The following is a 15,913-nucleotide window of genomic DNA, read 5'->3' as shown; positions in this document are numbered from 1 at the left end:
TTGCGATGGCCAATGTTCTGCTCGAACACACGATCCAGTCAGCTATTCATTACTTGGTGCCTCGTCTCCAAGGTCTGAAGTAAGCGAAGCTGAACCTCACTTCAGTGGTCAATGCACTGATGATCAACAACAGTTGAACACAATTGAGCCAGATCATGTTGTCCTCTCTCTTCCTCAAAGACACCTTTCTGCGGAGGACCACACTTTCCACACTAGTTTTGATGAGGACCAAGGGCATTTGGTTCGCGTGTTTGATGTTTGACTTCATTTAAAAATGTTCACAAAAGAAGAACGACTAATTCTTAATTTTTTTTTAAAGGAGCACATAGGCTTGATACGTAGTTTATTCTTAACAAGGAGGTTAAATCGACAAGTTTGACGGTATTTTCTAATTCGCTGAATGAAACGTTCATTAATCGGCAAAGCGCCAACTAGCAAACAACGCAGTAAAGACTTTAACTAAGGCATAGTCTCATAGGCAAAAAATCCTTTTTCCTTAAAACTCATTCTGCCTTCAAAATTTCCACTGAATATGAATTGATTTTAGCTGCCACTAAAATGAATTTGTTGTTCTGAAGTATTTGTCATATTAGATACTAGGAAAAATTTTTGTCTGTGTTCTTCCTCAGAAGATTTATTCGTTTATCTCCTCTATCTCCTCGAATAAGAGATTCATATAAAAACCGACTGAGGGCCACTATTCCCCTAATAAGTAGTTTATTACATGGCCGGTCAGACCAACGTTTTATTTGGAATTTACTCGCTTTTGAGATAACAAAATAAACGACTTATGACCCTTTCCGTGGAAACGGTCCGTGTGGCATAGTCCTGACCGAGAAAGAACTAATTAGAACGCTCACATTTACCTCAAGACTACCTTGCCGTATATTAATTAACAATTATTACACGAGCCCGCGTTGGATATGAGATGATAGATAGCCAACGTCCAACGAGGCGCGTAACTCCCTTTTAATTTTAAGCTGACGCGTACGCTTACCTAATTTGTAGATTATGGTATATTGGCTCATATGCCATAATGGCTAAGCCAATAAAAAGTCTTAAATTGAATTATCCAACGATCTAGTTTTTAATAATAGTAATTGCTATATACCTACACTGTCACTCAACAACATGAGCAGTGTCATTGGCTCTTTCTTAGTCACGTGCCCCCGATCAAGTTCAAATGTATCAAGGCCAGGATACAATTGCCGAATACCACAGCATGTTTTTGCCCTAAGAAAGTTGAAGGGAAAGTATAAATATGCAACCAAGCACTTATTGTATGGTCCCTCGGGAAAGTAGCTAGCTTTGTTTTCGCTCGAGTCCTGATGTTTCCCGAGACGAAGTCGCGGGAAACATCAGGACTCGCGGGAAAACAAAAGTTAAGTGTTCCCCTCGCGACCATAAATTAAGTGTATAGTATTGCCAGAGAATAATACAAATGCTTGCTGTTTTGGTATCAGGCCTCCAATTCATGTCATTTGCAAAGATATTCCGATTAGATAAAATAAAAAATCCACCTCAACTTTTATCTTAGCAGCCAAGTAAAATGGTGTTTATATGAAGCTGAGTATCTCAAGAGTTAAGGAAGAATGGAAACATAACCAGGAGCAATCAGTTTAGTCGTCCGCCATTTCGTTTCATTAGACTAAGGGATCAACTGTTGTGCAAAACGGTTTCCTTTTTTAGCTCTTTCTTACAGACACTCACAGAAGTTATTTTAGACACGTAAAGCGTTGACACACAGCTTAGAAACGCAACAGATCAAAGAATACAATTCATTTTATTTCCTCATCTTACATTCGATGGCTTTACCGAGTTGTTTTATTAAGGGCGAATGATTCGCTCTGACGAAGGCCTAATGCTCGAGACGTCAGCTTTTTAACTCTTTACGGTGGCCAGTTTACAACTTTAACTTAGTTGCTGCAGCCAAATTATCTTGTTACCCCACCGACGCAGCGCCACGGTTTCTTTATAAACTTACTTCCTTTATAGGTTTTATCAAGGCCCTTCATTCACTATGTAAGTTCAAATCCTCAGATCTGCTTTTGAATCAAACTTTTATTCGGGCATAACTTGGATATATCAACAAAGTTGAAGTGGTAAATTGGCCACCGTAACGATTACAAAAGCTGACGTTTCGAGCGTTAGCCCTTCGTCGGAGCGAATAGAGGAATTGTGGGTTGTGTGTGCTTTTAAAGGCAGAGAATGGAGCTACGTTATTGGTGGGAACATGGCAACGAGAAAAACAAGAATAAATTAGTGGAATGAAAAGCGTTCGTTGATCCCTGTGGGATTTAGACTGCCGGTTTGAAAGATGAACTTTTGTTCAAGATTTTTACGGCTTTCCGTGCTACCTAAGTGTAAGGAAAGACCGCAGATTGTATTTCACTCTCACGTTTCACCCTCACAACCACTCAGTCAAATCCATCATTCTTAAAAACTTTAAATTACTTCAAAACAATCCAGAGACAAGCACTATCTTTTCGCAGCCTCCGCTCATTTCATTCAAACGCAACAAAAACACTTTTTGGTCAGAACCAACCAGGCACTTTTAAATGCGCTCGTGCACGATGCAATACGTATCCTTTCATTCACAACACTGATAAAATATCGGGACCTAAACGATCCATTAAGATCACCGATCACTTCACGTGCACCTCCGTCAATGTAATCTATTGCATAACTTGCACTTATTGCAAAAAGATATACATCGGCGAAACAGGCAGAAGACTAGGTGACCGATTCCGAAAACACCTTCGAGATGTGGAAAGGAATGACAAGGACACATCGAAACCAGTCGCTAGACATTTTAATTTACCTAATCATTCTAAGCAACGTATGGCAATCTGTGGTCTTTCCTTACACTTAGGTAGCACGGAAAGCCGTAAAAATCTTGAACAAAAGTTCATCTTTCAAACCGGCAGTCTAAATCCCACAGGGATCAACGAACGCTTTTCATTCCACTAATTTATTCTTGTTTTTCTCGTTGCCATGTTCCCACCAATAACGTAGCTCCATTCTCTGCCTTTAAAAGCACACACAACCCACAATTCCTCTATTCGCTCCGACGAAGGGCTAACGCTCGAAACGTCAGCTTTTGTAATCGTTACGGTGGCCAATTTACCACTTCAACTTTGTTGATATATCCAAGTTATAATCGTTACTCCCACCGACGCAGCCCCAAACAGTTTCTTTCGAAACTATCAGCTTTTATTCGGGCAGCCTTCACTCTCCTTCATAAATAGCAAGCCTACCTGTCTAACTACCTACCTCCAATTGGGTAAGTAAGTTTCTCAGTACCAAATTCCAGACTTAGAGATTTGTAACGAATCGTTTTGTTGGGGTATGAACTCCTTTTTTAGTTCATTAATATCAAAGGTACCTTTTGTATTTTGCTTGGTTCACACATTGAAAAATCGAAATTTACGTCTTTGAAGTCAATTTCTCTCTCTTTTTCGGCTCTCTGAGCTATACACAACTGAATTGATAATGTGATAAAGGCGGATATCCAATTAAATCAAGAAGAAAAAAAAGAGTCAGACTTATATTTGTAATGCGGTGCAATAATCAGGACTTTTTATCGTTAAATTAATTCGGATTTGAAGGAAAAATAAGAAAATTTTACTCATCTTAGAGGCATCAAAACTCGCCTTCAATTCCAAGTCAAATAAAACAACTTCAAACGTTTTAAAACGGCTTTTATTATTAATAATTTTATTGTGACTATAAAAGAGAGTGAAGTGTGTCAACTGTTTTTTAAGGCAGTTTTTTCTTTTTTCTTAAAACCTCCTCGAGTCGTCTGTGCTGATAAGAGTGGAATCTCTCCCCAAAGAAGGAAATCTCAGGACACAGGCAACATAACCCTACGCTAACTGAACCCTGGAAAAGAATTAGAGACGGATTATGTTAGTGCACGAGAGAGAAAAATATGATGAGTTTCTCGATGTACGGTGACATCAAATAGATCAAATGTAACGTGTGAGGTAAGAAAATCGTATAGTAGCTAATCACCCCTAAATAACCAGAGCACCGATCGAAGGAAAGGCAGCAACACACAAGTAAGACAACAGGCTTTACCACCTAAACTAAATGAACAGAATTTTATAAAGGAATAGACTAAAGATAAAAAATATGGACGATTTACGTATATCTGCGACATTTAAGAAAGTATAGGTGGTAGATTGGTAAATAAATAAATAAAAACATGGATAAACGTTATTAACTCAACTGATAAAACACTAACTGTGTGATAAAAGCCCAATTGACCAATTATTGGTTAAGGGTAGAAGAAAAGATTGAAAAGCAAGCAGTCAATTTCTTGAATTTTCAGTAAATCTGATAAATTACTCCTGCTATGACCCTTGGAAAAAAATACGAAAGCGGGCTGCTTACTTTAGCGCTGGTATAAGTTTCTCGGGCAGTTTAAAGATTAGTGATTTAAATTTCTGTTTGGATAAAGTTGTTTTCGTGAGGAGAGGATTGACAATGAAAACTATGCTTTAAGGAGGTAATTTTCTAAAGAAACTGTGGTGCTACGTTGGTAAGTGAGTATAACAAGATAATTTTGTTTAATCAGATGAGTTGATATTGTAAATTGGTCACCGTATAGAGTTTCTAAGCTGACGTTTCGAGCGTTAGCCGTACGCCAGAGCGAATGGAGGAATTATGGGTTTTAGTAATAGTAATAGTAATAGTAATATAGTATTTCTGACCACTTGCAACCTAAGGCTGAATTACGGGTGCAGTTTTAAGGCTAAGATCAGACGTCAACATATAAGGCGCCTCTGGCAGCCACTTCAGTCCATTGATCTCACCTTCCCACCCATCCCACTCCAGGAGAGGACATCCATCACACAGTAATTTCGTGTGTGGGAAATTAACGTCTTCTACCCCAACCCTGCAGGAGACGGGACCTCCATTTATTCGTCCCTATCCGAGAAGACTAGAATATCTAACCATTTCTGATGTTATAGAAAGGTAGCAAATTCTTCTCAATTATTTTAAGACCTTGAGTGTTGGTCCGGCCGGGGCTCGAACCCTCGACCTCCTGCACAACAGCCCAGCGCACTATCCATTGGGCTAACTGGGCGGCGGTTTTGTGTATGCTTAGATGCAGACAATGGAGCAACGCTATTGGTGGGAACATAGTGATGGGAAAAGCGTTCGTTGATGCTGTGGGTATAAGGAATGCCGATTCAAAAGATAAATTTCTCTTCTAGAGTCTTGCGGCTTTCCCAACTGCTTGGACGAAAAGAAAGACCGCGGACGGCCACATGCTGCTTTGAATGATTAGGGAGATTAAAGTGTTTGGTGACTGGTTCGGATGCTTCCTTGTCATTCCTTTCTACGTCGCGAAGGTGTTCTCAGAATCAGCCACCTGGTCGTTTTCCTGTTTCACAGATGTATATCTTTTTGCAGTACGTGCACGTTGTGCAATATATTAAATTGGCGGGGGAGCACGTGAAGTGTTTAGTAATCTTCATAGATCGCTTGGCTCCCGATATTTTCTCGACGTTGTGGATGAAAAGACAAGTTTTGCATCGTGCGCGAGCGTATTTGAAACATTTATGTGCATTTACACCGTTCATTGGACGGCAGAGTTATGTGATGGCAAAAACATATCAATTAATAAACCAATCGATATTTACCTCCTCGTCCAGTGGATAAATCACTTCGCTCTTTGCGGCTTGGACACCAGCATAGCTTTTCTTTTCTTCCGTGTACGGTGACGCACTTCTTGATCGGCCCTCGGCCTCTTCACGACACAAAATATTTTCTCGAATATTCCATTCCTTTTTTGGTTGATCCTCATCTGTTAAATCGACGTCTGTTTCAAGAACCTGTAGATCGTCCGTTGAAGTTGACACAGATATCATAGCGGGTACTTCTGGTGAGGTTTTACCTTCCGGTTCCGACGCCCTCTCTGTTTCTGACGTCACATCTGTCAGGTTCTGACAGTCAAAATTTGAATAGTCCAGATTTGTCTGCGCTGGTAAAATGGACAAATCCTTTGGCGTAATATCCTGTGATAATCCATCATATGACGCCATTTTCGGTAAGTTGAGTGAAGAGGAATGCGTCTCGCTGTGGTTTACTCTTGCAAGGTTTCTGTTGTCCGAAGCACTGCATCCGTCTGCAATTCGTCGCCCGCGCAATAGCATTAAAGCAGTTTTATGTTCCTCAAGCATGCTTCTTCTCGCTTCGTATTCATATCTCTTCCGTTGAATCTGAAGTTGTGCTCTAAGTTCATCTAGTTCTCTCTTTAGAGTCGTTGTTTCTTCGCAAGCTTTGATGTGAAGCTTTTGAGTCTCAAAAAGTCTCATTTGATATTCTTTTACACTCGACTGGCTCAGATGACACTCATGTCGTTGCGCTAAGGTCTGATAGTAAGAAGATGTTCTGCTAATTGTTTCTTCAGTTGTTTCTGAAAAAGGTAAACGCGTGCGTGTTGTGAATGACAATGTACACATTTAAGGTCGATCAAAAGAAAGCAGTATCTGGTTAGTTGAGAAGATAGCGTATTGTTTGTAGACCAATCATAGATCTTAAAAGAATACAACTCTATACCAAATTGCTTTCGACACTCACTTGAAAACTGCTCTAATAGAACGACACCAAAGAGAGGTTTGCTCTGATCTTAATTTTGAATGACTCCCTTTCAAAATGATTAACCCTGTCTTTGGTAGTGCTTGTTCATAGGTAATGTGGCAGTGCTATCATTACCTGCATGATCATTACTTCAGTACACCCCCAACGTTCTAGGGACCCTATATACCAGGAGGTATTACCAAATAAAGTATATACTGCTATGGGGCGGACCAGGAGGTATTACCAAATAAAGTATGTACTGCTATAGGGCAGACTTGGCAAAGGTTTCGCACACGGTAAGAATAAATCGGAAAAGTTGATATTTACCCAGTGAGGACATTTTCTTCGCATTTTGTTGGGACTTAAAAAAAAAACGAAATACTCAAATCATAAGTCCTTTAAACGATGCATAAGTATTTCTAAAACCATTTGAGTTATTAAGATCTGAGAAAATAATTCTCAGCGGCCCTTACTGGCTTTTTTTTTTTTTTTATTCCTCTCAAATCCTCTGTCACTGTCCTAAGAGCAAAACAAGGACCTACCTTTAAGCTCCGTAACTAATTGTCTCGGAACTGGAATTTCTTTGGCAATCACCCTTTTAAGCTGCTGAATTTCGTCATGATATCGTTTAATAATCGTGTCTTTAGGATCTTCGTTGATCTTGGGTTTGTTCCTAATGTCCTTTGCACGTTTTGCGTACCTAAGAGTGCTCAACGTTTCCTCGTAATTGTTCTCCCCTGGACTTATACAAGCCACCATCAACGTTCTAGAGTTTCCTCCCAAGGAATCCTGCAGAAGCCTTGTGAGCTTAGAGTCCCGATAAGGTACATATTTACACTTTCCGTCCACTAGCGCAGATATGACATTCCCTAGCACAGATAGAGACAAGTTTATTTTGGTAGATTCTTTAAATCGTTCACCAGTGCAGCCGGATTTGCTTTGTCGCTCACTTCCGGCGAGATCAACAAGATTGAGCTTTCCGGTTCTATACACTTCCTTTTCTCCCGGATGTGAGCGAAGACACGATTCTAAATCAACAGTGAAGATGGAATGCGATCGAGAGGAGTCAGCATTGAGTGCAGTGGCGCCAACCGATCGATGTTTTCCTCCTGATTCAAATATTTCCTGCATATCTTCGTAGCTATCCACAGTGATACTAGACAAACCTTTGACATAAATCCCCTTGTCAGGGTGTTCTTTGATCTCGGGCTTGTATCTGCACTCTTTAACGAGCAAATCTCTGATTTCTTCATTGTAGATCTCAAGGTAAGAAACACGCAATAGATATTTAGGAAGTTCATCAAAGCTGCGTTGCCGAGTGACGCTCAGAATGTGTTCACAGCATCGAGGAATGATACCCTTTTGAGCAGAGGGACTTTCAATGCCTTCCATTGTGAAAGTCTTCCCGCACGAGGTTTGACCGTACGCAAATACTGTACCATTGTATCCATCAAGAACGCCATTTACAATCGGATGAACAATTTTAGAGTATATCGTTTCAGTAGAGCTTGAAATCCCATACACTCCATCGAAGGTAAAAGTTTTAGAGATCTTAGAGTCGTCCCATGGTCTTTTTATGCTGCACTGCTGCAACGAAGCATTTGTTTCTACGACAAGCCGTGTTTTCATTTCCCGCTCTTTTTCATTCAGTGGTCGACAACGAACAATGACTTTGACACTTTCGCTCATAATGAGCCGCAGGGCGGGAGGGGTAGGTTTTTTTTTTTTTTTTTATCACCAAACAATCGCTGTAGTTCCAGTATGCGGAGCTATTTGATCACTATCCACGCTAATCCTACCCATTCCCACGGTTCCATTTTTCACTTTTTCGTTAAGACTTTTTTTGAATCAAGTATCTGGTTAATAGAATAGAAGAAACAAATCAAAAAAGGTTTTTATCTTTGAATAAACGGAGAAAGGATAGTAAACTGCTTAGAGAAGTCTCAGGAAAATGAAACCTGGAAAGATTCAGGTTTTGATGGAGTTCCAATCAGTACACTTGCGCGTATTGATCAATCGCTACTTCTAACTGAAATAGAATTAAAGGATAGAAAAGCTGATTGTGGTACCCAAACAAGTCCTTTTTTTTTTTTTTTAAGTAGATAGTTTTATTATATTATTTTCGAAACTTTTGAAATCCTCATCTTGAATGAAAACAGAATAGCTTTACATGGCCGTTAAATTACCGAGACTTTCGAGAAACGGTCCCCCTGGGTAGGTTTCAACCCTGGACATGTAGATCAGGAATACGATATAATAAGCCCAAAATCTCTCCCAAATTTGGGTGAAGACATCAATTCTTTCTTAACAAGAATGAAATCTTAAGTGAAATGATCCGAAGCGCAGGTACCTGCTCAGCGAAAAAAAAAAAACTTAAAAGATTAAGTAAGAGTGACATTTTTCAAGTTTTCGTCGAACTGGTTTGTTTATCACACTAATCTATGTGTTTCGAATAGATTTAAAGATTCTTTAGATTTTGTTTCAATTATCTAATATCTTGGCCTCAAGGTCAGGGTTTGAGTGACTTAACGAGGGTCAAACACTTGCAAGTGAAGAAACACAAACGAGTAATAGTATTTCTGATATGAATTGATTTGTGTACTTTACCAACACGCCAAGTACAATAAAGCATAATGAATTTGACAGTCTGGAAGAATGAAGCGTGTTAGAGCTTGAAAAGGGTGATTTTTTGCTGCTTGTAGACAAAAAATTACGCGATTAAAATTTTAGCATTACAAACTGTAGAATAACCAAAGCTTCCGTGATGTTTCCCTTTGGAGATGTGTAGCGATTAAGTCTCCTACAGAGCCGCACTGTAGCAAAACAATACAAAACCGTAAAACAAAAAGTTTGAAAGCTGTAAGTTATAAAACAAATAATAAAATGATTCAAAATTTGGATTTTGCTTTCAATTTCCAGCAGAGGGGCCCCTGGTGGTATCTTTTTCCTAAAATCAACCTGGGTACCGGCTGTGTTATACCCGCTGATGCTAAGTTCTGTTGTCTTCTGGTACACCAAACTTTATACTTCACATGTGGAGATCAACGAGTCTGTATATTTTGTACCCGAGGCCTTAACAGTCATCTTTGAGCGAAGATTAACGAGAGGAGGCCATAATCGCTTAATTTACGCCAAGAAATGCAACAAGATACAGGCGAATCTTCCTCGTGTGCACTTGAAATGAAAAACAGTGCAAATCGTTTGACAGAGAACAGAACAATGAAAACCTACCTACATCTTTGCAGGCTTTGAAATAATCCATAAAGCTCAGTCAAAATTCGTCTTGTACGAGGATTTTACCCTTAAACAAATGACAAGGTAGAGATATCGTACCATCGACTCCCCGGGAAGACTCGAGAAATCAAATATTCTGAGAATCTATGGCTGAGTAAATTTTGTTGATCTCTTCGTTGAATTCCTTGAACACTTAATCAACGGAACACGCTTAGTCAAGTGTAATGTTCTGCAACGCTACACTTGACAATTAGTGGCCGTTACACAAACAAACAAAAAATTCAGAGTAGTTTTGACTCAAACCATCGTCAATTTGGCCAAGAAAACGATGGCTCAGGTACAGTGGCTGAGAGTTCAAAACTCTTGGGGAGGAAACCAGAAAATACGTTGCTGCGGCCTTCAAAGGTTCCCTTCAAAAGCTTCACAAAATAATTTCTCCTAAAATGTACCGCATCGGCGCTGAATCATAAAATGATGTGGTCTCGTTTCTAGCTTAAGGAACATAACAATAAAAAATAAATAGTCAAGATTACTTTTATTTATGAAGTGGCAGTTAGAAGTAACTCTTTATTCTCAATTTTTTTTTTTAAATTTGCCGTGTTTGTTGGATTGAAAGTCAAGCAGCCAAGCTTGAGGAACCACGCCTTCACAGTTGACTTGTACGTGACACCAATGATGTAATATTTTCATGGCTGATGGGTGAGATGTTTGAGCGATGAGATCTTCTTTTAACGCTGACAAAGGGCCCTTGAATTTCGAACTTAGGGGCAGTAAATTAATTTCGCTATTTATAGAAAGTTGGAAGGAAAATAAATATTCTTTGGTTTTGTGAAGCGACGGACAAAATTTCGCGTTTATTTAAACGTTATGTATGTGTGTATGTATGTATGTATGTATGTATTTATTTACGAATATTTATACAGGGTAGCCCAGTTCAGCTAATCGCTGGTTTAAATGGAGCCCTGTCATACCCATCCATCCCACCCCAGGGGAGGACATCAACCACACAGTAATCTCGTGCGTGGGAAATTAACGTCTCCTACCCCTAACCCTGCAGAAGGCGGGGCCTACGGTTTATTCGTCCTTATCCGAGAAGACTAGAATATCTATCCATTTCTTGATATTATAGAAATGTAGCAAATTCTCCTCAGTTATTATAAGACTATGAGTATTGGTCCGGCCGGGGCTCGAACCCTCGACCTCCCGCTCAACACAATCTGGCGCTAACCGGGGGGCGGTTAAACGTTCAGAGAAGTCTTCTAGTTTTTTCTCTCCAAACCTAGACACTTCGTAGGGAACATTGACCAAAAAAAACAGAAAAAAAAGCAGCGTTCTGCATGTATTTACCTTATTGTTTCGTTGTGATAATCCGTGCTAAGCGCAACTTGATCTTTCGTATCGATTTGTACTAAACTCTCAATAGAGACCAAGATAGAATTGTATGGCGAACGAGATCTCGGGAGTGAAAGGGTTGACATCGGCATGACCCCGTGTAAGATTGAAGCAAGTAAAGCTGAAACATGCTAAAGATAAAAAAATAAAAACCTTACAGATTTACAAGACGCAGCTGGAGATGCTGAGGTCTTTGTAATCCAGTTAAAGCACGCGCTAACTGAAATCAACAACAGGTCATACCGCGCTGCGCTTGACGGAAGTGATTGCTGTCAACCCTCTGAAAAAGTCCCTCCACATGGATAATTGAGTTAATGGCTTCCCCTGGGGGAGTATGGAGGGGGGGGCTTTTTAGGGAAGGAGGAGGTGGAGTGGATAAAAACTATACAAGAGCTTAAAATGCGAGTAATTATTTTTCTCTAAACAGTCGTGATGATTGATTGAATCACAAGAGTATACATTTCTACGTTGGAAACCCCCGATATTAAGAAAGAAACGGAAAATAAACGAAAAAAAGCCTTCAAATACAAGTCAATTAAGGGGCCGACCATTTAACTTTTTAGGGGGGGGTGGGTGATTTCTGGTCATCAAGAAATTTTTTTTCTAACAATCTGCTGGGCAGGATATTTTTTCCGTTCAAAATGCTCTTTTTTTTTCTGCTACATTTGGGCTGCATGCAATTTTTTTTCCAACAAGCGCTTGCAGAAAATTTTTTTCAAAATCACCCAACCCCCCCCCTCAAGAGTTAAATGGTCCGCCCCAAAAGTACATTTTTCACTGAAAAGGAAAGGTGGAGGTTCTCCCATATGGTATTCTCTTCATGAAAACGTCAATGGACACAATAATGGGATGTGGCGAAAACCTCCATACTGTTTCTCAATCTAAGCGCTGAGACGAGTTCCACTTGATATCTTATTTAGGAGCAATTCTCTATCTTCCCAGGATAACATGCTGATGTTCTCTTGATTTTGTTTAGTGCTTTGCGCACTAGTTATTTCATAATTGGCCAGCGAGCAGGCAGGTACGGCTGTCCAGTCACAAATAATTGGGCGCTAAAGCCAATAGCGCAGTAGTTGCGGATTGATCAAAGAGTTTAAAATTTGTGATCGCATCAACTGGTAATGGCTCCGTGAGGGGGAATTTCTTAGCAGCTATCATATTTCATGAGAGCAGCGATCACGGGAAATAACATTTTGAAGTATTTTGGAAATTATGAAAACGCATATGAACAAATTCGTGCAATCTTTGCTTAAAATAGTTTTCCCAGTGAAACGATTACGATGATCTAAGATTTTTGCTGTTTAAAGATACAAATAAAAAATTGAGTGAAACAAAATTTGGGCAGTATTTAAATCTAAGAGCTAGTAAAAAGAAACTTTACCACCCTTTACCAAACTAATTGGCCACAATAAATTCAGCTGTGCTTATCTACTTCAGATTGCATCATTAATTACTTGATTATTTGTCAATACAGTTGACAAATAATCTCAACTTTCCGCGGTCAAATTTCACTTCCTGTAGCATTTGAGATCGATGAACGTTCTGTCAACCAATGAGCTTAAAAAAAACTTTATTATGTCTATTTTTCAACAAATAATGATTTGTAAATAGGATATAAAATTACTTTTGCCATCATTCAATTTGTTAGATCGTTTTTGGGCACATACATTTATGAATACGATAAAAGTGGAGCCCTTTGGTGCTTGCTCCTCGGTCGCACTCGCGCCAGGATCATGCTTGCTTGGTCAATTTTTGTTTATCTAGCAAATTCCTAGCTCGTTATAAACTGAATGTGACCGACCAAACTTGGCAACTCTTGCTTGCTTAAGAAAGAAGGCGGAGCTGCTTAAACTTCAAAAGAACCGCAGCTTAACCCACGGAGTGCTCTTGAGCTGAGCTTGATAAACAATTGACCAATCAGGTGAAGCATTGTTTGACAAATAAGCAGGCTGTTGTTCTTTCAATGTGACCAGATCCCACTTGCTCCAATCTCTAGCACATGCTTGGGTTTGCTTGTCTGACGTCACAAGCAAGCATGCTTCAGAGCGATTTCAAGAGCGAGTGCGACCGAGGGGTGTGCCATAATACTTCAGACGTACGCGTCTATCCAACAACAGGGATGAAATCCGTTGCATTTGCCCTTGTATATTTAGCAATTCAAGGAGGTGAGTACACCATTTCAGAATTCTCTTTGTTATAAATAAAAGGCAAAATTTAACATCTTTATAATGATATTTCCAAGGATGCAGTTGCTTTCAAACAACGTAAAAAATTTCATCGGTGTAACAATTTTTTTTTTCTAGCTTTTTTTTTTTGTTTTTGCTCTTTGAGATACTTTTAACTTAACCTAGGGTGGCAAAACTTCGCAAGGTTTTTACATTTGTTGTAATTTGCGAATAAACTGCCAATGATGCATTTCCTTGTAGTTCAAAATTTGAGAATTGATTCAATGCATTATAAACTGATGTCGGCTGTAATTTACCACCCTCTCACACAATTCCCGCAAACAGACCATGCACGTTTTCAGACTGACCATCTCTAAATCAAAATTAAAAACCCGATGATTGTAAAATGCCGTTTCCTGCTCTGTTTATCAACTGGTTGTGTGGTAGTCGGTTGCGTGCAAATTTTCAGCTGTTGTTTTATCGCGAGGGCGCACTGATGAAATACATTTGGGAAATTCATACATCTGAGACATATCCGGCGCACAAAAAAATACAAACAGGTGCGGTTAAAAGTTTTGATCGCGTCTCAACAAAGATATCTAGAAAATTTTTTACCTACATTATTCAATTGTGATGTTAATGAAGGTAGTAAGTTTTAGTATATACTAAAACAGTGGATAGCGTTGAAGGCGCGCTCTGATTGGCTAGTGAAACTCCGAATATCCTTTGCTATTTACCTCCGAGCAACTCGGGAAAAATGGCGTCTCGGTTTGCATCCGTGACAAGCGATGAAATCACTCAAATTAACGACGGTAGTGTATATTATCTCACTGTTTTAGTATATACTAAAAAGACTATTCACCTCAGTGTCGGTGGTTAGCAGTTGATATTTACCGAGCCGCGAAGCGGCGAGGTAAATATCAACCACTAACCACCGACACTGAGGTGAATAGTTGTTAATTATCTTTTGATAAGTGGAAGACTATCCATGGTACTTATCCGAAGGTCTTAGGTTCAACTCTATCAGGGAGCATACGGAGGAAAAGAATTCCGGCCTGTGTCATTTGCTGAATAACTTAATTTTTCATTTTAATATTTTAACTCCGTCTTGTTGTGATGAAGAATCGAGAGTGCGATTACATTGATCCAGTCTTCAGTAAACACGCTTCAGAAACGTTAGTGCTTGACTTCATCAAACCATTTCAATCATTCAATTTTATGTTTTTATATCTATTGAATCATATTGTTGCAAGCGAGTCTTAGGAGCCGTTTTATGTCTGTTTATAACAGCCTCTTCCCTCAGATGTTATGACTGCAGCCCTGGCAGCAACAGCACCACTGCTGGGTCAGCAGTCATCTGCAGCAAACCAGGACAGATTAAGGAATGCAGCTCAGGCTTCAATTCCTGTTCGATCATAAAAATCACCAGTGATGAATTGGACATGTATCTCCTCCAATGCTTTTTGAAATCGTTATGCAGTGAAGCGGAAAGGAACCGTTTCTGTGAAACGATAACCCCTCAAAGTCTCCATGGTGCTAGCTGTGAAATGTCATGCTGTCAAACTGATTTGTGTAACAAACCCAAAGATTCCTTGGCCTCCCCAACCGGCGGCACTGACCTATTCAGCCCCAAAGGAGGTACGTCGAGTCATGTTCCGGCGAATGCCTCCACATCTGTTTTTCCGAGTGTGATAGCAGTGGCACTCGTGGGTGTGATTTGGACACTTTGCTAACAATTCGCACAAAGATAAGAAAAAGTGAGACCACTTCCTAATGATTGCAGAGTGTAATTCCGAAACGGTTTCCCGATGTGATCGGCTCAGTCAAAACTTATCAAATAAATAAAATCGCTCCAAGTTTCCTTGAGATAGACTATATAATCATTTATGTGGTGAAATAAAACTACAAAGCAAGTCTCTCCTTACAGATTAGACTTTTTAGAAGTTTCTCACAATTTGAATTCAATTTTCATCCGTACTCCTGGAATTTATGCAACGTAAGAAAACCTACAAATCGGCGCGCTTACTTAACAATCAGGCTTCAAGATGTTACCGAGGGTACGGGTGCAATTTCTACTGTCTTTTTTTTTTATTGAAGGGGAATTTAAATCGAATTTCTCACCGCGTTTCGTTGCCGTAACATCCTCACGGATTACCATAGTAACGGAGGCGAAAGCCTCGTTCAACCCTTAACTCCCATGAGTGACCAAGACAGAATAGTCCATTTTACAGTTGTGTGCTTGGTTGCCAAGCCTTTGAACGGGAGTGAGGCTAGGGGTGACCTTGACACAATACAAACCCCGCTGCCTTTCAAATGTAAGTAACTTTGTTATCATGCTAACTAGATACTGGTCTCTATCACAAGGTCACCTTCAGCCTCACTTCAAATCAAAGACTTGGCACTAAGTACACAACTGTAAAATGGCCTATTGCTCCTCAAAATGTCGATAGAATATTAAGCAAGCAAATGATGAGAATAGAGAAATATCTCAAATTCTTCAAACTGACATCATAAAAACTGTATGGCGGACA

At 39.6% G+C, this 15,913-nt stretch overlaps 3 protein-coding genes across 5 annotated transcripts in view; 2 read left to right on the top strand and 1 right to left on the bottom strand.

The window, feature by feature from the left end:
• LOC111344563 (uncharacterized) overlaps positions 1 to 1,068 on the top strand; it is a 10,354-nt gene extending 9,286 nt beyond the window's left edge. Inside the window, exon 4 of the mRNA XM_022951804.2 lies at positions 1 to 1,068. This exon is cut by the window's left edge and continues 1,295 nt beyond it. Within this exon, the coding sequence (XP_022807539.2) occupies positions 1 to 262 (262 nt within the window). The 3' untranslated portion in view covers positions 263 to 1,068.
• A 2,616-nt stretch (positions 1,069 to 3,684) lies between these two features.
• LOC111344565 (kinesin-like protein KIF17) lies at positions 3,685 to 11,355 on the bottom strand. 3 transcript variants are annotated; one of them, XM_088753795.1, is made up of 4 exons: positions 11,173 to 11,355; positions 7,134 to 8,447; positions 5,652 to 6,427; positions 3,685 to 3,882 (listed from the first exon to the last, which is right to left on the bottom strand). In XM_088753795.1, the coding sequence occupies exons 2-4, from the start codon at positions 8,278 to 8,280 to the stop codon at positions 3,760 to 3,762; spliced, it is 2,046 nt and encodes a 681-aa protein (XP_088609921.1). In that variant the 5' UTR covers positions 8,281 to 8,447; positions 11,173 to 11,355; the 3' UTR covers positions 3,685 to 3,759. The 3 variants fall into 3 exon arrangements, with proteins under 3 accessions (XP_088609921.1, XP_022807541.2, XP_088609922.1); XM_022951806.2 differs by lacking the exon at positions 11,173 to 11,355 and adding an exon at positions 9,823 to 10,139; XM_088753796.1 differs by lacking the exon at positions 11,173 to 11,355 and adding an exon at positions 9,827 to 9,983.
• Positions 11,356 to 13,067: 1,712 nt separating this feature from the next.
• On the top strand, positions 13,068 to 15,248 carry LOC111344568 (uncharacterized). The gene is made up of 2 exons (XM_022951811.2): positions 13,068 to 13,382; positions 14,673 to 15,248. Exons 1-2 carry the CDS (start codon positions 13,217 to 13,219, stop codon positions 15,113 to 15,115), a joined length of 609 nt encoding a protein of 202 aa, XP_022807546.2. The 5' UTR covers positions 13,068 to 13,216; the 3' UTR covers positions 15,116 to 15,248.
• Positions 15,249 to 15,913: the final 665 nt, after the last annotated feature.

The sequence above is a fragment of the Stylophora pistillata genome, chromosome 3, assembly GCF_964205215.1.
Source record: "Stylophora pistillata chromosome 3, jaStyPist1.2, whole genome shotgun sequence".
Lineage (NCBI taxonomy): Eukaryota > Metazoa > Cnidaria > Anthozoa > Scleractinia > Pocilloporidae > Stylophora > Stylophora pistillata.
This window is presented reverse-complemented; position numbering and strand designations above follow the sequence as displayed.

Coding starts and splice junctions, on each gene's coding strand:
- LOC111344565 (XM_088753795.1), bottom strand. CDS start 8,280: ATGAGCGAAAGTGTCAAAGTCATTGTTCGTTGTCGACCACTGAATGAA. Junction 6,428..7,133: donor ATTAGTTACGGAGCTTAAAG/GTAGGTCCTTGT, acceptor TACCTTTTTCAG/AAACAACTGAAGAAACAATT. Junction 3,883..5,651: donor TTTATCCACTGGACGAGGAG/GTAAATATCGAT, acceptor ATTCTTTTCCAG/GGTTCAGTTAGCGTAGGGTT.
- LOC111344568 (XM_022951811.2), top strand. CDS start 13,217: ATGCTTGGGTTTGCTTGTCTGACGTCACAAGCAAGCATGCTTCAGAGC. Junction 13,383..14,672: donor ATATTTAGCAATTCAAGGAG/GTGAGTACACCA, acceptor TGTTTATAACAG/CCTCTTCCCTCAGATGTTAT.